This window comes from Cricetulus griseus, chromosome 6 (assembly GCF_003668045.3).
Source record: "Cricetulus griseus strain 17A/GY chromosome 6, alternate assembly CriGri-PICRH-1.0, whole genome shotgun sequence".
NCBI classification, from domain to species: domain Eukaryota; kingdom Metazoa; phylum Chordata; class Mammalia; order Rodentia; family Cricetidae; genus Cricetulus; species Cricetulus griseus.
Window position 1 is genome coordinate 91,627,062 of NC_048599.1, and position 25,975 is coordinate 91,653,036.

Consider the following 25,975-nt stretch of genomic DNA (forward strand, 5'->3'; position numbering starts at 1 on the left):
GGCCGAGAGCCAGCGGGCCACGGAGGCATATTGCGGGGCTGCGGGCGGCGGCGGGCGCCAGGGCTGCGGAACCCGGCCGCGCCCGCTCGCTCGCTCCCCCTCGCGCCGTCTGTGGTGCACAGCCTCGGCGGGAGGAGGAGGAGTGGGTCGGCGGGAGGATGGCGAGCGGGCTTCGCATCCTCGCGCACGTGACCGCCGGGAGGGGCGAGCAAGCGGGGATTGGGCCCAGCCACCATCCGGCAAGGTGATGCTGGTGCACCGCGCTTAGCTAGGTGGACACTAACAGGAGAGGCTTTCTTTCGGACCCTCAGTCTTTATCGAGGCAACAGGAAAATGGGCAAAGTGAAATAAAAAATTTCCCCACCTGACCCCGATGTAGAAAAGAAGGTGACACATTGGTTACCATCTAGAAACCATCAATGGTTCAAAGGCAAGGCTCCTTTAACCAAATACTCTTATCTGCTGAGCCATGGCCTATTTATTACAAGATCAACTGATACTCTCCGGACTTCGAATAAACTTACCTTTTCTGCTTAAATGAGAATTTCTTTCTTTGTCATAAAATACTCCTAATTATACTTTTACCCGTTGTAATTTATACTTTCCATGTGTTTGGGGAGTTTTCGTTTGTTTTTTAAAGTCTTGCCAGATATGGCAGAGCACACCTTTAATTTTAGCTCTCCGGAGACAGGGGCAGGGGCACCGGGGTATCTGTGAGTTTGAAGCTAGCTTGTTGTACATACTGAGTTCCAGGACATCCAGGGCTAATATAGAAAGACCCTGTCTAAAACAAAACAAAACAACAAAAGACCTACTTAACAAATACTTAAGGAGGTGCTCTCTGTGCCTTTAGTCAGGAGCTTGGAATAAGTGAAATAGAATCCCTTCATTCGACAAGTTTACCACCTGTTAGGGCGAAGCAATATTTAAGCAAAATGCAGTCCACTGTGACGGTTGCAACTGAAGAAGCAGTGCAGGCATTTAGAGCTTACACAGAGTTGAACAAAATTAAGAATGGTCTGTGGAAGACACTGGGCTTACATAATAGGAATTCACACAGAAATGGGAGCAACCAGGTCATCTAAAAACTGGAAGAGTGTGGTGTGGTGTGTGTGTGTGTGTGTGTGTGTGTTGTCACATAAAAGCACAATGTGCTTGGGAAAGTATGAGAACAGTTACCAGAGGACTGACCCTTTCCTACAGTGAGCTTTTCCTAAGCTGTTTAAAAATAACTAGCAGACACTTGTGCATGCTTACAGTATAGAGCACTGTTCTATCATTTAACAGATGGCTACTCCAGCAATTGTGGATGCTATATAAGCAAGCAGAGTTCTACACTCAAGACCGTTTTTGAGAGAGACTAAACAGGAAAGAGATGCCCTATCAGGCAGCCATGCATTTTTAGGATCACTCTATCAGCATGATCAGATTAGAGGGGGGAAAGACTGGGAAGAGGGACAACCACATTTAGGCATTTGTTATAAAACAAAATCAGACAAATAACAGCAACAAAAAAATGGGAAGCAGACAAAGATGCATGAGCCTGAAAGCAAGCAGAAAGGAAGGGGAAATTGGTATTTGGGGTTAGAATCAACAGAGATGGTTAATTGGAGTTGATGGGGACAGGTAGAGTGTGTCTAATTTAAGGTCTAAGCTGACAAATTGAGACCCTGGGTGGCTGCTTATGACATTATCAAGATCAGCTGGTGGAACTAAGTAAAGCCTAGATCTTCAGTGAAGGAGCCCAGCTTGACAAACTCGAATGCTTTGTATTTGGAGCATCTGCAGGAAGTTCTGAAACCTGGCTCATCTGGCTGTGACATCACTCTACCTCATACCTGGCAGAGCACTTGAGCTGCTTTCTCCCCCCACCCCAAAGTTTCCTGCTTGGTGGAGACAACAGTCAACACAGTGGTGGAAAAACTACTGTGATCAAGAATATAAAAACAATGCCAATATAAAATAATAATAGATATTACAAACATGTTCTCCTTATATTCTCAGAGAAGTTCTAGAAAGTGACTCTCATTGTCTTTTTAACAGTTGGAGGCAGTAAACATCTGAGAGGCTCAGTGCTTTGTCCAAGATTATACCAGGAGTATGTGGCCATTTGCAGTTTGATATGTGTAGTTTCAACTTATATTGATTTTTAAAGTGAATTTATAATAAAATATATATGGACTACATATTGCTTAGAAAATACATGACAAAGGGAGATGCCTCACAATGCACTTTTGTCTGTCAGCTTTGCCTATGTGAGCAGGTGGTATTGGAAGAGGGGCTCCTGGCTGCGAGCCCTCCTCAGCCTCCTCAAGCTGTCTTCCCTGCTTTGTATTCCAAGCTACCTCAACATCTGAACAGAATAAAGGAGAAAATGCAGACAACTCCAAAGACCTGACTGGTGATAAATCACCTTTATTTTCCCAAAGTCAAACCTTCTTTAAACAAAAGTGCTGAAACACAGCCGTACTACAAGTGACCTACATCAGTACATATCATGGCGTGTTTTTAGAAATGAGTTTTGACATTCCTAAGTGCTCAGATGGTTCTTAAATGTTCCGTTTCTCATATAGTTGATGTGGGCAGTATCAGTATAATTTACAAAATCCACACTATCTGATTCAATCAGGGCTAAACGCTGGTAAATCAAAAATATTGGCTGAGATACATTTAAAAATCAGTATCTGGAGTATATCTTAACTATTTTACCTTAAAGTAAATGAAAGCATATTCTTTACCAAACTTTTCCTATAGAGCCAAGAAGAGTTCTAGTATCTAAGCACAATCTAGGGCTTAAGAGAAAAGCCAAATCATAACACACCACAGTGTTCTACACTGAGCCATCTCTCCAGCTCAGAACTGTGTCACTGTGTTAACTGAAGCTGTGTTTGAAACTAAGGCAAGAGTGCTTTGCCGCAAATGGCTCCCATTTGCAAGAACATTCTCTGGATAAAAAATGCTTATGAGAAAGGTGATCTAGGACAATGGTATTTAAAATGACACTAAAACCCATCAATCTGCCAGTAAAAATGTTTCATTTTTAGCAAGTATTTCCTATCCAACCATTTCTAAAAATGTTTTATAATATATATATATATATATATATATATATATATATGTATATAAATTATATATATTTAAAATATATATAGAAATATATATTACATATATATATATGTATATATATTACATATATATATATATGTATATATATAATATATATATATTACTTTCCTGCCACTTTGGTTATGTGAATATTGGAACAGGAAACCTAAAACGGTGGTTTTAATGTGTTACATTGTACAATGTCTGCATCCAGCTTACTGTTCCCATCTCAAGCAGTTAGGATGAGACTACACTACAACAGCACTCTTGAAGCACCTCCATAGAATTTGTATAGGACACTTTCTCCATGTTGACTTTCTCGGGGACAGCAGTGTTTCAGATTTGTAGCATGTGCAGTCTACCACTTAAGCATCTTGACACTGATCACCAACCTCACAGCTGAAAAGTTTGGAATATGGGAGCTGTTTGGATTTGGGTATTAAGAATGTTTTATTCTGATAGAATTGTAGATACGTAACAACCTAAGAAATGAAGAGGTAAATGTCTATTTATTATTTAAAGCAGTCAAATGGAGTAAAAATAATAAAGTTCCATGCAATGAAAATTAGAGACCATTTATTTAGAAATATTTGTATGTTTGCATTTCCAGCAAACTCATATGTATCCTAACAACTTCTATTTTCTTGGTTATTTTAGTCTACAAATCAATGAGTTGCACAATGACGTTTTCTCAAGCGATTCTTGTACTATGAACACACCCCATATTTTCCTCTCTTCATCCTCCCCTCTGCCACTACTTGCCTTCCTCTTCCTCTTCAGCTTTCCCGTCATTTTTATGTGCTATAGTCAGAAAATGAGAGAAAACATGCAACATGTCTCCCTGACTCTTATTTTACTTAATCTGATAAACTCCAGTCCCATTTATTTCCTTCAACTAATGGCATGATTTATTACAGAATAAAATTCTATTGTAAATACATAACGTATTTGATTTATCCATCCATCCGTTGGACTCCTTGACTGATTCCATAGCTTGGCTATTGTAAATAGTACTGAATAGTGCCACGATAACCATGGATGATCAAGTGTACCCTGTGTGCTTAGATGACAAAGAATGCTATACCTGAGTCATATGATAGTTCTAATTTTAGTTTATTGTGGAACTTCCATACTGATTTCCATAGTAGCCATGCTGGTTCATATTCACTCCAGCTATGACAGGAGTTCCTTTTTCACACATGTTCCCTATCACTTTATGTCTGCTTGCTTTTTAAATGATAACCACCCTAGGTTGGAATTGAATTTAACTTTCGTTTCCATGATGGCTAAAGATATTGAACACTTTTCATTTATTTACTGGCTACTTATACTTCATTTTTTATGGAAATGCCTGAATATTTCATTTGCTCACTTAGATGACTGGATCGTTTAGCTTTGTGGAGTTTATTGTTTTCTGAGTTCTTTACATAGTCTAGATATTAATCCTCTGCTGACTATAAAGCACAGATTTTCATCTCTTCTGTAGGCAGCCTCTTTACTCTGCTGATTGCTTGGATGTGAAGAACTCTTTTAGTTTCATGCAATCTCGCTTGTATGATTCTTGCTTATTTTTGAAGCTGTTGAAATACTAAGAATGTATTTTCTCCCTAAGAATGTAGCTTGACATTAGGTTCCCTTTGCTTTTGATTTGGATAAGTAGTCCTCAAAAAAAAAAAAAAAAAAAAAACTTCAACTTTCAGAGCTGTGTCACCTCCCTGACGTCACGGTTTTGATGTATTTGATGCTGGTTTGTGTGATTAGGAGACAAGAGACCTTAGGAGAGGGAAGAACTCACATATGAAGTTGGCACCACACGTTCAAGTTTATTGTACAGCCACGAGTTACACACTGGAAACAAAGCAGAACAAGGTACCTGCTTTTACTAACTCAAACCAAGTTAGCAAATGACAGATTTCAGAACAGACTCATTTTACGACTCACCCAATGTGGGCGGTCACCAGAAGCCAAAGAATATTACCTTCCATGTTACTTAAAGAGCAAAGTAATTTGATATACACAGCTTCCAAGTTACCTCAAAATCCTGGAAAGTGTTTTAAACATACGGAATAGTTCATTTTCCACCTAAAATAAAGTGAAGAATGGATGGTTTAGAAGTAAAAAAACAAACTTCACCTGTCTATCTACAGCTACAGCAGAATTGCTCTTTTCTGAAAAAAAAAAAAAAAAGACCTCTAATAAATCCTCTAATAAATGTCTATTCAGATTAGGCTTACTAAATTAATAATGACTTATAAGCTTCGTTACATTGTTATATTGCACTTGAGAACAATGACAACAAAAATCGAAGATGCAGTACCTCTCAGAGAAAGCGTGACATATCAGGAATTACAATGAATGCCAGTGTATACTGCAGACAGCACATCCACAGGTTCAGGGTTCAAAGGAAAGGAACAAAGTTCAAAGAAACCTTTTACAAATCACTGGACATTAAGCCATTTTATTTGCCCTTTTGGATCCCATACTATAATTTTGTTCATCTTTTCCCCTTAGTCATCAAATTAAACGTACAAGCCACCCATGAGTAAAAACAAGGTGACATTCAGATAGGCAATGGCCACACAGGTATTCTAGAACAACTAACTCGTCCCCTCCATGAAGCCCTTCACAACATTCTGTCATGGGAACAGATGCAGCTTAGCACTCTATTGCCCTACCAGAACCAGCTGTTCTAGCTATACTTTGCCACAGAAATCCCTCTGTGGGGTTAGGCTCACTATCAAAACCTTCACTGCTATTAGCGAATTTCTTCATTCTACAAATAATGTTGTAGCCATGAGGATTAACTAGTCAGTAATTTAATAATTCAGGTAGAATTAAGACAATAACATTGTGACTCTTTCACCTTTTATAGTCATAATTATGGTGATAATTAAACATAAGGGGGAGAAGTGACCCTGACACAGATGTTTTAAAGTATCCAGTCTAAAATAAATACTTCTGTAAGAAATCAGTATCAGCGTCAATATTTCTCATGTGTGTCAAATGTCCTCTGGATTGCTCAGTTTTTCTTTTAACTGAACTAGGTTATGAGAATTTTATACTGGCAAACGAATTTTAATTCTCAGTAAATTATAAATATTAGTCTAAAATAGTCCTTTTGATATTCTGTCGAACATATTTATATGCAGCTATAGAATAAAAAGAATCAACATGTCTTTCAGGGTTGACTTTGAAATTACAGTTCCTAAATTTACAGAGATACAAGTTTATATTTTTAAAAAGAAAATCCGTGCTATTGGAGAAAACTACACATCATGTTAACTTCTAGTTACAACATCTTTCCATCTTTAACAGAAAGTTACTCCTTGGCAAAGAAGCCATAATAGGAATGACTGTAAAAAATCAATATTGATTCTATTGTCAAAGAATGAATTTCAATGATTTTTGGGAATGACAGCTATTATGTAATAAGACAGAAAAGATGAAAGTTTTTATAGGTCAGCTTAGTGACTGTGTGGTGGTGGGCATCACTTGGCCCTAAGATAAAAACATTTTTCAAAAGTATTTAAATTTATTGGTTAAAAAATATTTGTGTATATGATTATGATCTTTCAAGCCATTAATAGAGTCTATACCCCAAAAGTTATTACTTTTAAAGTTCATTAAAGCTTAATGTAGGGTCCTGTCTATATTCTAACTTGTACAACTCACCTACATGTGTTTCATGTTATGAAAATAAATTCTCCAAATTAGCTCAGCCATATGCACATGGAATTAACATAAGATATAATGAGACAAATTTCAATTATTTTTAAAATGTAGAAAAATATTCAGTTATTTAGGAGAAATATTTTTCATTGCTTAATGAGGGCAGCAGTTTATAAAGCTATTAAAATTCTTAACTTCTAGTGCATAACATGATGTAATTGCACAAAAATAGCTATAATTGATAGTCATCCCATGGCCTTGAGGAACTGTGAATAAATCAGGGCCACTTAACTTGCTAACTCTGCTGCCTTCATTACAACCCCAGAAAATTTATTTTAACAAATATAAGAAAACTTTGGAAGATATTCAGTAACAAGAGCTGCTTATAAAAATACATTTTTTTAGCATTTATTCTGACAACTGAGGCAGGTTTTATGCATTGCCTTGCTTAACCTGAGTAATATCTATGCTAGAAACAAAGGAATGAGCTAGCTTTGAAATGTTAATTCCAAGCATTTCTCATAAGATAAGGGTGGGAGATCCAGGTTCCTATAGGTTATAAAGACAGTCTTGACCCATCCTCGATTTTGGAAATAGAAAGAAAATATGAATACAGGACAAAAATAAATTAACACCAATTAAAAGCTCCAGTCTAATTGAAGAATGTAATTTTGATGAGCAATTACAGCAGAGAACTTCTTATATGATGCAAACAGCCAGACAAATGAAATAGATGTACTTCAGAAACAACTTCCAACTCATAAGGTTTCAATCATCATCATTATTTAGCTGAGATCAGACTATTGCTTCATGGGTATTTTTAATTATAGAATTTTCTGCATGAAATGGCTTAAAGGATTTGATGTAGAATTTAAATTACAAAAGTTAAAATACAATAAAACACAATGCAGACTAAACATAAATAAAAACCTAATTTTCATATAGAAATACTGTACCGTTGTTAATAAAGGAAACCGTTGCTTTCCCCAGTGCAGAGGATTAGACCCAGGGACCTGACATACCAACTAAGCACATGCTTTGAAGTGGGCTACAGCCCCAGGAAAGAGTTCTGATGGTATCAGATTTTTTTTTTAAAGTTCAACTATGTAAATGATATTAAAATCTAAGTCCATGCAACTGCCAAGCCTTCAGTAGCTTACGACATCAACTGTAGTGTAATGTGTATTATAATGTTCTAAGTACCTGTACAAAATCATTGATGCTAAGGTCTAGATTGGAATTGCTTTAAAAATTCTAGTTGCCTTAACATAACATCGAAGAGGAGAGAAACCTCACATAGTAAATTAGAAACAGTAACTAAAGAGGTACCATGTTATATAATGTGGTAACTCAGGTGCTATCTTATGTACACTGAACAAGGATTATCACTTGAAATTTCATCACTTCGATGCCTAAAAAACACAGGTCAGTGTATGTGAAGTAAATGTAATCTGAACCTATTCATAAAGAGAAGTTGACAAATACTCATTTCAGTTTTGTGGGTAAACTGAGACTACTGGGTACCCTCAGCAATACAATCTTGGGATTTTGTTCTTCATGAAAGACATTTAACTCCATCATCAAAGTGGTAAATTTAGAGAATCCAGAAGTGGCACAGCTTAAGGACGACAGTTAGGTTTCAGAGTTTCCTTCGCCGTTCTCATGAGGTTGGAGCTGTTCTCTTTCTTGCTCTTCTTGAGGTGGTCGGACACGTTTAAAAAAGCCCATCTGTCAGTTAAAGGAAAACACATCTCTCACTAACAGAATGCTAAAAATATAATTGAGTGACTGTTACCTTCTTGAAAATTCAAATGGCATTTCTGTTTAGTTCCCCATCCTGAAATGAGCCCTGCTCACCAGGTGGCATCATTGTGGCTCCCTCTCTTCTTATCCTTACTCTTTTTCATCCTTTTTCACCACTATCCCTTCCCCTTTTCTCCTAGTCTCTCCCCTCGCCCTTCCAAAGTCCATTCCTTACCCTGTACATTACAAATACCAAAACAGCCAGTAACAGGAGTCCTGCGAGAACTGCCATGATGATCACCCACACGGGCACAGGCATGGGTGCCGGTTGAATGCCCCAGGTGATGTTGGTGGTGACCTGTTGGGGAAAACACATTGAGCTTTAGATAACTCTTTGACTTGGTAAGTACAAGTTGTAACTTTTAATTTCGATTTTAGTGGTATTCACATCATATTCTTTTTTCATGCAATAATCCTGTGAATGCACGTTAGGTGTCAATAGCATGCACACAAAGCTTCAGCTTTCATATGAAATGTCCAGTAAATAACCCAATACAGATTATGACAGCTGATCCCACTTTCAGTACTTAAATATCTTCAAAATTTGGTTACTTATTGTACTTAGTTTCCAACCATATAACTTTGTGGGGAGAAAGTAACCAAAAACATCTCCCAGCAAATTTGGGACACAGTAAAAACCCTGTTACATGGAACAAAACACTAAAGAATAAGGCCCAGCTCTAGTAATCCTAGGATAAGGAAGTAAAGGAATACCATAGGATAAGAGTATAATCCTGGGTCAGTGAGATGATTCAGCAGCTAAAGGCACTTGCCACCACAACCTGTAATCTAGGTTTAATCCTTAGGTCCCAAATGACAGAAGGAAAAAAGTCAGTCCTCTGACCTCCACATGAACACTGTGGCATGTGCCCCTCCTCCTCCACCACCACCACCACAACAACAACAAATATAATTTTACAAAAAGAGAAGGAAATGCTTTTAATTCTAAAATATTAATCCTCTCAAATAACTTTATTATTTTCAATTGTTATAGTTAAACTCCACTTTTTTAAAAAACCTAAGGTATTTCTACCACATACATTCATTCACTTTTGGAAACCAGTAACTTACGAGTGTGGAGTTGAAGAGGTCCTCGATGGGAAGATTCTTGTAAGGAAACTCTATGATATTAAATGAAGCCGATGACTTCAGGGAATAAGAATGGTTCTGGTTCTCCTTCTGAATGGAAATAACAACAGGATGGTTGCTTAGGTAGCAGGCCTTTAGTATCCCTCTGGAAAATGTGTAACTCTGCCAGTACATCTATCTGCTTACGTTCATAAATGTCTCGGTCCACAACAGGGATTTGACATACAGGATTGCACTCTTCCCTCGGTCCAGTCGCCCAACCTGGCAGATGATCTGCAAGCACTTAGCAACTCCACAGCCCTGCCAGGATAAACCATTTTACTTACAGAATAGCATTAACATTTAGCATTTGAACATTAAGCATTCTCACGTGAAAGCCAAAGAGAAATTGTATAAATTCTCCTTTAGGAATCATGCTTAACAAACATGTTAATTCTGTGCTTTTGGTTACATTGTTTTTGCTTTATTTATTTTGTTTGTTTGTTTTTGCATTGAGACAGGGTCTCCTTTTATAGCCCTAGCTGTCCTGGAATTCACTAGGTAGACTAGGCTGACCCAGAACTCACAGAGATCTACCTGCTCCTGCCTCTTCAGTGCTAGGATTAAAGGCATGAGCCACCACACCCAGTAGAAGCAGTGTTTTGTTTTTGTTTTCAACGCAAATTATTCTAGAAACATAAAATATATAATACTGAAAATTCATTTTTACGACAACTCAGCATTCTTGAGCCAATCCCTCAATGTGGTAATTTTAAGTCATCAACATCAGATCACAGTAATTGTGTAGAAAAGCAAAGCAAACAGTGTATCTTTAACTGTTCTTCTGTGTGAGACCTGCAGAGAGAAAACCACATGCTGATGATATCTGCCACAACCAATGTTTTCAGCAAGAAACTTGCAGGTTGACAGCTAAGGGAAACAACTATCCACCACCTGCCATGTGCTGGTCACATTGCACTATGTCACAGGCATGCATTTCACAATGGTGCTGCCCAGTGGGTAGCACCAGGAGATGAGGAACAGGAAGAAAAGTGAACTTCCTCCACCCAATAAAGGGCATCTGTGACAGAATCGCAACTAATACAACATTTAACAGAAGACCACACACAAGGCAAGAGGGTCTAGACATGCTGTTTCTAGTCAGTATGGTTCAACAGATACAGAAAAGCCATCTCTCTGTCGATAAGGAGATCTTTTGTATTAAATATGTATCAAAAACAGACAACAATAAAACAAGCTACACTAAAACTATTAGAGAGCTAATAAGTACAGAAACAAAAACAGAGCAGCGATCTTGCAGGGTACAAGTTCAACATTCAAATGTGACTTGTAGTTTGTACACTAGCAACAGCATCAAAAAGGACAAAAAGCATATCAATAACTACAAGTGCAAAGTTAGTACACTAAAAACTAAGAACTATTGTTGAAAGGAATCAAAGAAGACCTAACTGCATAGCCCATGTTCTGGGAGACAGGAGTTCTCAAACTCACAGTCAGACTCACAAACTGCTAATGAGATACAAATGGCCATAAGAATGTAGAAGCTGACCCTAAAGTCCAAAAGGAGTTGCTAAAAATACCAAACATGCAACATCACCTTGAAACATAAAATAAGCCAAACATAGTGTCACAAGCTTGTATTCCCAGCATTCAGGAAGCTGAGGCAGGAGGATCAGTACAAGTTCTAGACCAAGACCAACATGAGTTAGAGTGAGATCAAGAAAGAAATAGAGAGAGAGAGGAGGAGGGAGGGAAGGAGGTGTGGAAGGAAGGAAGGGATGAATGAAAGAAGGAAATTTCAAAACTTACTGCAGAGCTACAGTAATAAAAATAATGTGTTATCGTCATTAAGAATACACATATAAACCAATAGAATAGAATTAAGCAAGAAGTACGGGTGGATGACATTAAAGATGAAAAGGGTGACATTAACAACAGACACCAAGGGAAATTAAAGAATCATGAAGACATACTTTAAAATCTGCATTTCGCCAAATGGGAAAACCTTAGAGAAATGATGAAATTATTGATATATATATATATATATATATATATATATATATATATGGCTTACCTAAGTTAAATCAAGGGCGAATAAGCAATTTAAACAAACCCACAGCCTCTAATGAAATACAAACAGTAATTAAAACTCTTTCAACCAAAAGCAGTACAGGGCGAGATGGATTCAGTACAACATTCTACTAGACCTTCAAAGAAGAATGGATGTCAATACTCCCTCAAATTCTTCCACAAAATAGAAGCTAAAGGAACACTGACGAATCATTTTAGAAGGCCACAATTACCCCAATACCTAAATCACACAAAATGATCAAACAAAAAAAGAAAATTATGAACACAGACACAGAAGTCTCTAACAATACTTGCAAATATACAATCAAAAGAATTATCCACTGTGGTCAAGTTAGTTTAATTCCAGAAATTCAGGGATGGTTCAACATATATAAATCAATAAAAGTAATCCATTATACAAACAGACTCAAAGACAAAAAATTATAATCATCTCATTAGATGTACAGGAGGCCTTTGGCAAAATCCAACACTCTTTCATGATAAAAGTCCTCCAGGGAGTAGGTATACATGGGACATTCCACAACATAATACAAGCAATTTACACCAAGCCCACCACCACCATCAACCTAAAGATAGGGAAACTCAAAGGCATTTCCATTAGAATCAGAAGCAAGACAAGGATGTCTATTCTCTCTCTACCTACTCAATGTGGTACTTTAAGTTTTAGCTAAAACAGTAAAACAACTGAAGGAAATCAAGGGGATACAAGGGGAAAGGAATAAGTAAAAACGTCTTTACTTGCAGATAATGTCTGATTATACATAAAAGACCCTAAAGCCTCCACCAGGAAACCTCTGTAGCTGACAAATACTCTCAGCAAAGCAGCAGGAAACAAAATGAACACATAAAGATTAGTAGTCTTTCTACAGACCAATGACAAACAGACAGGAAAAAAATCAAAGAACTAACAGCCAAAACAAACAAACAAACAAAAATATGGGGATAATTTTAACCAACCAAGTGAAAGACTTGTATTAAATCTTTAAGACAGCAAAGAAAAAAATTGTAGAAGAGACCAAAATATGTGCTCATAGATCAGTAGTATTAATATTTGGAAATTGGCCATCCTACTAAAAGCAATCCCCATCAAAATTCCAATAGTTTTTTTTTGTACAGAAATTGAAAAAAAACAAAACAATCTTTAACTTCATATGAAAACTCAAAAACTCAGGATAGCTAAAACAATCCTGCAAAATAAAAGAATTGCTGGAGGTATCACCATTCCAGATTTCAAATTGTACTACAGAGCTCTAGTAATAAAAACAGCATGATGTTGGAGTTAAAAAAAAAAAAAAAAACAACATGATGATTTTTGGAATCTAACTGTAGACCCAGACATAAATCCACACATCTACAGAAACTTGATTTTTGACAAGGAATCAAAAACACACAAAAAGACAGCATCTTCAATAAACGGTACAGGTCAAACTAGATGGCCATATGTAGAATAATGAAAACAGATTTATATCTATTACCCTACACAAAACAGAATTCCAAATAGATCAAGAACCTCAACATAATATCAGATACCCTGAATCTTGTATAACAGAGAGTGAAGAACAGGCTGGATCTCGTTGGCACAGGAAAGGACTTTCTGAACAAAACACTGTTAACCCAGGCACTAAGACCAACAATTAGAAGATGAGACATCATGTAGCTGAAAAGCTTCTGGATGGCAAAGGACACCAGCATTCAGGCAAAGTGGAAGCCTACAGAATGGGGAAAAAGCTCCACCAATCTGATAGAAGGTTAGTATCTAGAATACAAAAGGAAAGAAAAGAAACCACCTCAACATCAAGAAAACAAATAACCCAATTTAAAAATGCTGTACAGAATTAAACAAAGAGTTCTCGAAGGATGAAACACAAATGGCTGGAAAGCAACATTCAATGTCCTTAACATTCTTAACTTCCCTAATAGGGAAATGCAAATTAAAACTACTTTTACCCAAGGCAGAATGATCAACATCAATCAAACAACAGTTCATGTTGGTGAAGCTGTGAGGAAAGGGCAATACTTCTTCATTGCTGGTGGGAGTGCAAACTGGTACGGCCACTTTGGAAATCAGTGTGGCAGCTACTAAGGAAGTTAGGAATTGGTCTACCTCAAGATGCAGCTCTGCCAGTCTTAGGCATATACCCAAAGGAGTCTACATGATGCTACAAAGATACTTGTTCCATGTTTCTTGCTACTCTATTTATAATAGCCAGAAATTGGAAACAGCCTAGATGTCCATCAACTGATGAGCAGATGAGAATCTGGTACATTTACACAAAAGTGGCCAAGAACCTGAGACTAGATAGGTCATGGAACAAGGGGAAAACCTAGTACTATTTATTATTCTGCTTAAGGAACATACTGATAAAATGACTCCTAATGACATACTGTTATACCCATAGCTCAATGCCTCATTCAACCCACATCAGAAAAGCTTCTTCTTGCAGGAAATGGGAATTAATGCAGAGAACTACAACTGGACAATGTGCAGAGAACAAACGACTTTGAAATACTCAGTCCTAAATGGAATGTCTTTATCAAAGCCCCTCCCCTTAAGGCTTTAAAGTGGCATCTAAGTGGAAAAGGAGGCAGAAAAATTCTAAGAACCAGAGGTAATGAATGACTGAGGAAAGGTTTTGTAGGGACAACAGGACTGGTGCACATCTGAATTCACAGAGACTGTAGCAGCAACATGTCCAAACCCTGCATAGAGTCAAGTCCAGCACTGAGCGGGAAGTGGACATGGTGTCCTACCCCTAACCAAGAACCTATCAGCACCTGATCCCTCTGGCAAAAGAAAAAATAGCTTTCTTCATAGAGTCTCCCTGGGCATGTCAACCACACTCCAGGGCAGACCCCATGCTCAGGAAGAGTTGGTTAACACAAAGAGGACTCAATAGTCCCCTTTTTTTTATTATTTATTATTTATTATTATTGTGGATTTTTTTCATTTTGCTTTGCTTTGGCATTTTTCTGTCTTATTGGTCTTTTAAAAATATTTTTATTTATTTTATTGGCTTTTTTCTTTCTTTCTTTCTTTTTATGTGCATTGGTGTTTTGCCATGGGTGTTCGGTCCCCTGGAACTGGAATTACAGACAGTTGTGAGCTGCCATGTGGGTGCTGGGAATGGAACCTGGGTCCTCTGGAAGAGCAACCAGTGCTCTTAACCACTGAACTATCTCTCCAGTCCCCGTCTTATTGGTCTTTTGCTTTTGTTTTGTTGGGCTTTTTTTCCCTTCATTTCTGTGTTTTTGTGGGACTTTTTTGTGTTTTTTTTTTTTTCCTTCTTGTTATTTCTTTCAAAGAGAAAGAGAAAAGGAATGTAAAACTGTGTGAGTAGGAAGGTGGGAGAGCATCTAGGAGGAACTCATCAAAATACATCGTATGAAAACCATTCCACTCTTTTTTAAAAAGAGAGAAACAAAGTGTGGGAGACATGTGCAAACAGAGAGCCAGAGAGGGCCTGGATGCGTGTGGCTTCCAGACAGCAGTATTCCAAAGCTCCTATTACATTAGGAGCTCTGATTATTTTTTTATGAATATTTTATTTTTAACTATGTGCGACTGTGTGGGGGTAAGCAAACACGAATGTGAACATGGTGCCCTCTGAAACCAGAGGTGTTGGCTCCCTCAGGAGCTGTGGTTGTAGCTGTGAGCTGTGTGCTGTGAGCACTGGGAACCCAACTCCAGCCACCTGTGACTTTTCTGAGACATCTGAGAAGGTCCTGGAGTGAAAAAACCCCAACAGGGTCTGTGGCAAATAAACTCAAGGGGAGATGAGGGCATAAAGCAGTCAGAGGCCAAGGTTGGAAAAGTCAAGAGACAGAAGGTGGTCTGAGTCATGCTATGAAGAGGTGGAGCTGGTCCAAATGTGTTAGAATTGGGTGTTTCACAAAGTAGACAGTGATGAATTTGATGGAATGTAGGATGGTGTTGAGAGACAAAGAAATTTGTACAGAGAATGGAGTTTCTATTCACTACAGGTGGGTCACTGTGGAAAGAGAAGTGTTGGGAAAACTCCATGATGTATTTTTAGATTTGCTATTCTCTGATAGACATGTAAGAGTACTTCAAATCAGCAGATAAACAGTCCCCGAAGTTCAATATAGGATCTGAAAATGGAGACAAAGGTGAAGGAGTGGCAGATGGAGAAACAGGAAAGATCGATGCCCTGAAAGTTAGTAGTTGAACAGTGATCCTTGTAAAGGACCCTAGAACTAGCTTAGGTAAAAACAGTGTCTGTAGGCTGCCAAGATGGCTTAGCAGGTAAAGGTTCTCATCCCCAAGCATGAGGATGAGTTCATTCCCAGGAGCCCCTATACTAGAAGCAAAGAAGATACTCTCGAAGTTGTCCTCTGACCTCTACAGGCATACCATGGCATGTGTGTGACACAAATACACAAACACACAAATGTGTGTGTTTGTGGTTGTAGCACAACAAATGAAAATGTAATACAAAAACATGGGTTTTTTAAAAAAATGATTGTATGCAATGGTGGTGCATACCTTTAATCCTAACACTTGGGGGTAGAGGCAAGTGAATCTCTGAGTTTGACGCCAGCCTGGTCTTTGTAGACATAGATAGATAGATAGATAGATAGATAGATAGATAGATAGATAGATAGATAGATAGATAGATAGATACATACATACATACATACATACATACATACATACATAGAATGTTTTTGTGAGGTGGTGTACACTTTTGATCCCCAGACTTGGGAGGAAGAGGCAGATGGATCTCTGAGTTCGAGGCCAGCCTGGTCTACTGAGTGAGTTCCAGAACAGGCAGAGATACACACAGAAACCCTGTCTTAGGGGCTGGAGAGATGGCTCAAAGGTTAAGAGCACTGGCTGCTTTTCCAGAGGTCTTGAGTTCAATTCCCAGCAACTACATGGTGGCTCACAACCATCTATAATGAGATCTGATATCTTGTTCTGGTGTGCAAGCATGCATGTAGGTACAGCACACTGTATGCACATTAACTAAATAAATCTTAAAAAAAAAAAACCTGTCTTGAAAAACCAAAATAATAATAATAATAATAACAACTAGTGGTTGCTAAGGGGCTTTGTCAGTTTTTCTATGTGTTGGTTTCAAATCTACTTACTTTAAAAAATAAAAAAGCTAAACAACACATTTCTTTCCAACAGGAAATCATTGGACTAATTATCCCCTTCATAAGTATTCATCCCTGGGCCTTCTGCATCCTCCTGCTATGTGGCATTGAAGTATCAAAGAGAAAGATGAGATCAAAAAAGTTCAGCTAGAGGAGAACAGTCAAGGAAGTCAGTTAGGATGCAAAATGCTTTTATTAAACAATCTATTAAATGAAATTGGTTAACTAAGAACAAGAAGGGCAAGAGGAGTGAAGGGTATGATACAGGAAGATCTTTTAGCCGCTGCTGCTGTGACTTTGTTGTTGGTCTTGTAATCGTGTATTTTTAGATGCTTACCCTTTGCATTCTTGAAATGGCACTTACCAAAGTGTGAACATCTCCCTCACTAAGGGTGAGATCACGCTTGGTGATGAGATGATGCCGGTCTCCTTGTCCAGTCGATGTGTCATTCTTTTCGGGTGTCTGCAAAGATGTAAAAGAAAGTGTAAAACACTGGTTAAATGATAAGAGTAAAACATTTCACATGGACATTTGGACATTAGAACTTAGCTATGATTAGCATACAGTCCATGAAAATGTGGGATGACAGAAATTTATCACTTAATACTCAGTGAACAGGGAAGACAGAAAACAAAAGATCAAAGTCACTAATGTTCCCTACAAATTGTCATTAATGTACATACCCTTTTCCTAACCATTTTTTTTTCCCATGCATCCCTAGGATACTGGTACCAACACTGAAAAGAACCTGAAATTCTATAGTACATCTGTGATGAGTGTCATTGGGAGTTTTGAGTTTAATTTGTTTGGGGTTTTGCAAACATATTATTACTATACACAGCAGACTGGCCTTGAACACAAAATGTAATCCCTGACAGCCTCAAACTTGTTATGGGGTTACAGGTATATGCCACTAAGCCTGGTTTATTTTTGTTTCTTGAACTTTCTTTAGACAATATATGATGTAATGTTCTTATGTCAATATTCTAGAACAAAGATCAATCCCACCAAAAATAAATAAAATCCTATAAAATGATATTTTCTTAGACTCTGCAAATCAAGAGTTACAAGTAAAATGTTATATATCTTATTCTAAGGACAGAAATTCCAACAATAAAATAGCCTCACATAATACATTTAATAAACTGAGATGCAGTGGATCATGGTCAAGAATAATTCCTGAGGCTAACAGAACACTCAAACATATGGTCCACGATGTTTTCACAGAATTGATTCTTACCTATTATATAAATGGACTAATTTTTAGTGTACTAGTTATGAACTAAGATACTTTTTGCAGAGTTCATACATGAGAATAAATGTTTTTACTTCATGTGTTTCATTTATATTTTTAGAAAGAAAATAAAAAGTCATGGTAATGAAGAGCTGCTTAAAGCACACTACCTTAATTCTCAAAGGGTTGATCTCTGTATCTGCAGTACAGTTCATTGGCCCATCGATGTCGTAATGAAGGATGTACAACAAAGTGTTGTTGTTGTATTTGTAAGGCCACTGGAGATTTAGGATTGCCTTGCTGAATGAACTTGGACCATTGTTTCTTAGCTAATAAGAAAAGACAAATGTAAGCACCTTGGACAAAGATGAGTTCTATTTTCCTTCCACTAAATCATTACTAGAAATCATATCAACAATGGGATCTGAATAGCAGCAGTTTCTACTGCTTGACTTCAAACATGACCATTATATACAAAAGTCAAACAATGTTTATCTCTCAAGCACAGAAAGATTTACTAGGATGAAAATGGCAAGGAAACAGTTAAATGCTGACTTAATAGCCTTTGTATAGACAATACATCTTTTCTTAATTACAGGCAATTCCAATTTTTAGTCAGAACTTCAAAATGCTGTGGAGCAGGCACAAAGATTATTTCTTTTTTTCAGGTGGAGTTGGTTTTCCTTTTTTTTAACACTTAAAGATATATATCTATAAAAACCGAACTTACAAAGAGTACTTCTGGTATATGTTCAAACTATGCAAACTCCACATAAAAATCACATAGGATTGGTTTTAAAAGAAGTTTAGCTGCTCTCTCCATTGCCCATTCCCCCCTTCACCAGCTTTCTACTGGGTCCAATAACTGCAGACCTCATAGATGTGCTGAACAACAGGCCCAACATCTTCTTCAGTCTCTGGGTTTTCCTTGTACTCCCAATTTGGAATTGGAAGAAAGATGTGATCAGGACTTGAGACTCTAAACAATGACCAAAGAAAACCTACCATGAATATCAAACAACATAGTCAGTTCTATTCTATATTCAGTATTCTATATTCAGTAATAAAATCAGACCTAATTTTTAAAAGCCTCAAATGAAAAGCTTGTGAATGAGCAAGACCTGTGCATAAAATTGACCATTGTTGAGTCAGTGTGCATCAGATGAACCAGTAAGCAATTGCCGTGAAAGCTCAAGCAACGTTTTGTAAGTTTGCTGTTGCTTCGCCTTTTGGAACACCCTTGGGGCCTTATCTCTACAGGGTCCACTGCCTTGGGAAACCAGCACTAAGCTGCAGTGGCTGCCCACAGGAAACCAGGGTCCAGCAGCTACGTTTCAGAAGCAATCACAACAATGTAATACTCAGCTTGAGACTTGTGCTTACCCTCTTATCTCCACAGCAGCCAAAACAGCAAGGTCAACTTTATAAGACACAACTGGGCTGACATTGTCAAAAGAATTAGAGCTGAAAAAGGAAAAAAAATGCTCAGGACTCAATTCTGCACATTTATCATCAAAGCAATAAAAGAAAAAACTCAGGAGAACTAAAACTAAACAATTATAGCAGCATAGAAACTAAAGTCCTACCGATTAAGCAATTACTTTAATTATCATGTAATTCAAAGCTGAAGATAAATTTTACTTCCTAATGATTAATTTTGTTTTATAAACTCAATTTAACAATACAATCATTCGTATAATTAAATACTGACTAAAGAATCCTATAATACAGTACTGAAATTTTAATCTACATTATTCCATCTTAAAAGGGCAGCGTGTAATATATTTATAAGGGAAGATGGCTATTTTATCCTAATACATTCTTTTCATACCTTTGGATTTTCAAGTCAAATTTCACAGAAGTATCCATTTCTGATTGCTGATGCACGCTAAAACGAAGGCCAGCAAGCAACTGGAGAGGGGAAACGTAACAATGATGGTCAGGGTCTCATTTAAATCAGAAACTTCAAATTTCACACCCAAATAAAAAGATGTGTCCTAAAATATGCTTTTTATGAGTTTAGGCTAAAAGTGACCATAAATAACTATATCTGATTTTCTACTGATATCATGATGGAGGCTATTAACAATTATAATTATCAATTATAATCATACCTCCCTATGATATTAACTGTCTTTCTAAACATTACAGTGTTTGTTGTTGCAATGAAAACACTGCAGTTGAGTGTAAGACTCTCTATAGGAAGCAGACAACTGACTGAAGAAGCCAGACAGATAACACTGGAGGGTTTACCAGCGTACAGAGTTAGAGGAGTTGGACAAGAAGCAGAATGTCTCCCTCACACTTCTCATAGTCCCCTTCCCCAGCACTTAATATGCTAAGCCCCGGGGCATAATACTGGTTGATTTTAAAGAAAACAACTCAACTGAAGGTATAAGACAGCAGCCTTCTTGAGGATCACATAAATGAAGTGTAAATATGGCCCCTCGGTAAATATGGCTACACTCACAAAGTCTGGAGTTGGCTACTTAGCAAAACGAGGAACTAAAGGAGCGATGAGCTAGAAAACCAGAGAGAATGAGAAAATAAAGAGCTCTTGCCCAGGAAGCATCTATCCAGAATAATGACTGCCTATGGAAACACACCTAAATAAGTATGCAATATTTAGACCATGGGAACGGCTCTTCACATAACTGCCATCAGTGTGCCACTCCATGAATCTGCTTGGAAAGACCACAGGTACAGCTATGTTTTCCTCAATACCAGTACCACACAAACCCTGATTCCTTTCTAGGAGACTTGGAAAGAACATTCCTGGGCACTTGGATTACTGCTCTAAAACTCCCTGCTCACCATCAGAAGTGGAGCCTCACCCAGCGGAGTTTCTTCTACTTGGATGATGTAAGGGTCTAAGTTAAAAGGATGACAGACACCATCTCATCTAAGAGTAACAGGCCTCAGTGTTTACCAGGGTGGCTTCAAGGCTCCATAGACACTCTGGCAGCTCAAAATACTAAAATCATAATTTTAGTCCTTAGTTTAAATCATGTTTTCATCTATTTACCAGATTTAAGGCAGTGTAAAGAGAAGTTTATGGAAGAGTATGCAGCTCTACCTGTAATTTTAGTATCCTAGTTAAACTGAACAGAACTCTACTAATAACTAAATTCTAAATCAAAACTAATTCAAAGATGCTACTTTGAGGGCAAGTGAAATGGCTCAGTGGATAAAAGCACTTGTTACCAAACCAGATGACCTGAGTTCAGTTCCCAGGTCCTACCATGGTGGCAGAAGAGACTCAAGTCCCAAAATGTGTCCTCTGACTTCCACACAGTGTGTGTAGCATACATGCATGCATGTGTACATAATAAATAAGGAAATAAACAAATAAAAATTGTAAATAAAAATAAAGATACTGCCTAGAGCTGCCATGATGGGCCACACCACCCTTGTAATCACAGCACTTAGGGGGCAAAGCCAGGAAGAACTTGAGTTTGTGAGCATGCTTACATGGCAAGATCCTATCTTAAAAACTACAAGCCAGGTGGTAATCCCAGTACTCGGGAGGCAGAGACAGGCAGACCTCTGAGTTGGAGGCCAGCCTAGTCGACAGTGAGAGTTCCAGGACAGCCAGCAATACACAGAGAAACCCTGTCTCAAAAAACCAAAACCAAATAAACAAAACAGGGCTAAGTATGTAACTCACTGATACGCCATTTTCCAAGCATGCTCAAGATCCTGGGCTGAGTCCTTAGCACTACACACCAAAACAAACAACAGTAACAAAGAAAAACCCAAGCCGGGCATTAGTGACACACGCCTTTAATCCCAGCACTCAGGAGGCAGAGGCAGGGGGATCTCTGTGAGTTCAAGGCCAGCCTGGTCTCCAGAGCAAGTGCCAGAATAGGTTCCAAAGCTACACAGAGAAACCCTGTCTCGAAAAACCAAAAAAAGAAAGAAAGAAAGAAAGAAAGAAAGAAAGAAAGAAAGAAAGAAAGAAAGAAAGAAAGAAAGAAAGGAAAAAAGAAAAACCAAACTTAAATTACTATAAGCAAACAGAGAAAATTATGTATAGGGAGAAATATTTATATTCTATCTAAAAGGAAAAAACTCAATGGAATTAAAACACCTTACTTGAGTTCCAGCCTTCATTGGGTTTCCAAGGTCACACACCACCTGCCGGGTTTGGTTTTCTGTCTTAAATGCACAGGAAAGTCTTGCTAAGGCCTTGGGTAGACAAAAAAAAAAAAAAAAGAAAGAGGAGTGGGGTTGGGGGTTCTCACTGTGGACTAGCGAGAAACTTAGTAGTTGCCAAAAAAGAAGAAACTACAAAGTCCTTACCCAATACCAAGTAGATATTTAAATTCCCTTTTTTTATGAAGCAAATAAATCTACTTGAGCAAACAGAAAAAGAAGCCAGAACTATGGACAACTGCTGCATGTAAATGTAAAAGCACTGGAAAGATCCCTGGAGAGCTCCCATTCTGATCAGAGTGCTCTGACTAATAATGTGATGGGCAGGTTTAGAGACTTCATCTAGCTGACCTCATTTTCCAGATGCTAGGCTAGCAAACCCAATAATTCCATACCAATTTATTATTCAAAGTATTAGGCCTGAATGGAATTAAGCAAGATATGCACTCTATTGTCTAGCAATTTTGTCTTAGATAGAATGGCTAGGCTTGGGCTTGACTAAATAGGGACTACCTCATTAATGTTAATAAGACCTGGGAGCGCGCTGTGATTTTCAAAGAGGCAGCTGCTTACTTCATTGTTTCGGACAACCCCGATGAAATCAGCCTGCGGTGGGATGGAAACGATGAGCTCCGCTTCATAGGCTCCTTCCCCTTGATTCTGCGCCTTTACAGACAGTGTCAGAGGGTTGTCATCCCCAATATAGATCTTCTTTTGATCACTGGAAGTTAATTCAAATCCAACAGTGAAAAAAGACTACATGGGAAGAGTGTGACTGTTCAAAGAGACAAGAGATAAGTCAGAATCCTCCCATCTCACGATAGTTCAAGGCGTCTCCACAGGAAACAGAAAATAGCACACTGGGTGTAAACTCAGTGCCCCTTCCTGTGACTGAACACTCATGCCATTCACATGCCACTGCTGTCTACATGTATGACCAAAGTCACATTGTATCTGTGCATGTGCTTCTAATTCCTAGATGTTCTTGCTAAGAGATGAACTGCTCTTTTGTCATAATTCTCATGACAGTCTTCCCTGTATCATATCAAACGGTAAGGACATTCCCCATTTCAGAGCAGGTCCATAAGGAAGTGTACTGGGGCAATTAGTAGGACTCATGGCACAACCAAAGCTAATGGTCATAAATTTGCCAAGCCAGGCACCCAGTGAAAACACAGTGGATATTCTTTGTTTTGTTTTGTTTTGAGACAGGGTTTCTCTGTGGCTTTGGAGGCTGTCCTGGAACTAGTTCTTGTAGACCAGGCTGGTCTCAAACTCACAGAGACCCACCTGCCTCTGCCTTCCGAGTGCTGGGATTAAAGGCACACTCCACCAATGCCCGAGCACAGTGGGTAATTTTTTTTAAAACATGGTATTAATGCTTTTATTGTGAGGAAAGTCATGAATTATCCTTTACTGTAAGTGTTTCTCCTTAAAAACTTTAGCATTTTGAATAGAAAAGTGTGCTATTCCATTTAAATTTCTTATATTTTTTTTACCGTTTGAAGTAAAACTTACCTATCTACAGAAACTTCCAGTTTAGGTTTACAAACATTGTCTTCCCCACAGTCAAGTAGAATATGAGCCTAAAAGAAAAATGTTTTATTATTTTCTACATGTATCCTGGCCACTCATCGTTAAACATGTCAGTGTAAGTAATCAAGAATAAGGGAAAAAATATGATGAAATAGAAATGCTTAGAATTTTGCATATCTCAAATTAGCTGTTAACATTTTGGAATAAAATCTAGTATAAGAAATGAGGGTTCGTTTTAACTGCGCTCCTGTCTGAACTGTATGAACTGGGACAAAATACATGTCCTTGTAGGAACTCCTCATTACGACAGTGGCCTCCACTGCTATTACAGACACTGGCTGCAAACATCAATCAAGGAGAAAATGGTCAAAATAAGCCCAGGATGAGAAAGATACGAAAAAAAGAAAAGACAAGACCAGCAAGCAGTAAAATGATAAAACAGAAGAAAGTAGTAAAAAGTCTAAACTTGTTTTTTCTGGATCCAGCCAAGGGAATATGCTGAAAGCACAGTGTGGGGAAAAAAAAAAAAAAAAAAAAAAAAAAAAAAAAAAAAAAAAAAAAAAAAAAAAAAAAACTCAAAAGAAAGAATGCATGAACACAAATCTCACTAGAATTCATAGAAGGAATAAGAAACATGAGAAAAAAAAGGAAAATAAAGGCAAAGTGATTCTTGGTTTATTTGTTGCTATTTTAGTGACACTTTGTCTCAAAAAAAAATAGTGACAATAATAGAGATTTCTAAAATAATTCTAAAATTATGAAGAAAAAGTTATCATAGCCCATATATTAAAACACACACTATAAGGCACAAGTGCAATGTTGTTTCTAAATAAAGTGCCCCACTGAAGCACACCTACTAAGAAGCTCAATATTGCCGGGCGTTGGTGGCACATGCCTTTAATCCCAGCACTCAGGAGACAGAGGCAGGCGATCTCTGTGAGTTTGAGGCCAGCCTGGTCTACAAGAGCTAGTTCCAGGACATCCTCCAAAGCCACAGAGAAACCCTGTCTCGAAAAACCAAAAAAAAAAAAAAAGAAAAAAGAAGTTGTATTAAATGAGCCATCGGTACAACATCCATCCACTAACCCAGACTGATATAGTTTGAATAAGCAAAACCCCTGAAGCAGTAGCCCAGGGGTTCCAACATCCATAACAACTGAGACCATTCAACCTCATAGACCATATAACCAGGATTTTCCCAGGGTTCTGGGTTTTCTCAGGATCCCCTTGGGATTGACAGCACCCTCAAACAGTAGGAAGCAGTTTGGAGAGAACTACGACCAAATTCCCAAATACTGTTTATAAATGTTTGCTTTTATTTAAATGGGGTTGCTTATAAATGGTTAATAATCACAATCAAACTATTTCTTAAGAAAAAAGAGAATACAATATAGAAATGAATACTTTACATTGGTATGGATTTTGATTTATTGATATAAATTTAAGGTCAATTTTGTTATATGTATATTTTCTACTCTTGTTTAGATATTGTGTTTATTATACAGCTCATTAAAATGTAATATATAAATAGAGATTATAGATAGTCACCTATAATAGTCAAAATTTATAGCTATGTTAGTTAGTTTTTTAGATATACAGAGGTTTATTTCAAATGGATAGGTATTCTTCAAAACCTTTCAAAGGCCTACAGAATATGGCATTTAAAAAGATTTATTAGGGTTTTTAATGACAATGAGATACATCTCCTGGCAGCACCAATTACATCAGAGAGGAAAATGGGCATCAAAGAAACTTGTTAATGGAGTTTGCCTTCAACATGGCAGGGACAGCTATTTGGGCAAAGAACTGTCCTTGTCTCAACTGCTGACAGTAAGCACAATGTCCAAACTGGAGAAGCAAATTACAAAGGAAAGTGACTGCTGAACTTGCCAAGAGACAGGATGGTCCTTCAGAGTTCCTGCTTTACAGAAGAAAGCAACTGATGAACCTTGCCAACACAAGACAGAACAGATCTTCAAATTCCCTACTTCATTAAAAAGTTTGCCAGACACCAAGGCCTATGGGCTGAAGATGGATGACACAATGTTACAGAGGAACTTTGGATGACTATCCAGGCAATGAGATGTCTCTATCAGTTCTAGAGTTTATATATTATCCCTCTGGGGTCTTTGATGGAGTTGAAGACAGATAGTTATGGTTATGGTTTTCCT

At 37.8% G+C, this 25,975-nt stretch overlaps 1 protein-coding gene across 2 annotated transcripts in view; it reads right to left on the reverse strand.

Moving 5' to 3' along the window:
• Positions 1-4,903: 4,903 nt before the first annotated feature.
• The window catches only part of Itgav (integrin subunit alpha V), a 78,957-nt gene continuing 57,885 nt past the window's right edge, over positions 4,904-25,975 (reverse strand). For both annotated transcript variants that reach the window (XM_027420065.2, XM_027420064.2), the window contains exons 19-30: positions 23,787-23,854; positions 22,842-22,989; positions 22,209-22,301; positions 19,945-20,024; positions 19,497-19,577; positions 18,987-19,092; positions 18,284-18,442; positions 17,243-17,341; positions 9,853-9,966; positions 9,649-9,756; positions 8,753-8,875; positions 4,904-8,502 (exon numbers count right to left, since the gene is read on the reverse strand). In XM_027420065.2, the coding sequence (XP_027275866.1) occupies positions 8,407-8,502; positions 8,753-8,875; positions 9,649-9,756; positions 9,853-9,966; positions 17,243-17,341; positions 18,284-18,442; positions 18,987-19,092; positions 19,497-19,577; positions 19,945-20,024; positions 22,209-22,301; positions 22,842-22,989; positions 23,787-23,854 (1,275 nt within the window). In that variant the 3' untranslated portion in view covers positions 4,904-8,406. The remainder of the gene's footprint in view (positions 8,503-8,752; positions 8,876-9,648; positions 9,757-9,852; positions 9,967-17,242; positions 17,342-18,283; positions 18,443-18,986; positions 19,093-19,496; positions 19,578-19,944; positions 20,025-22,208; positions 22,302-22,841; positions 22,990-23,786; positions 23,855-25,975) is intronic.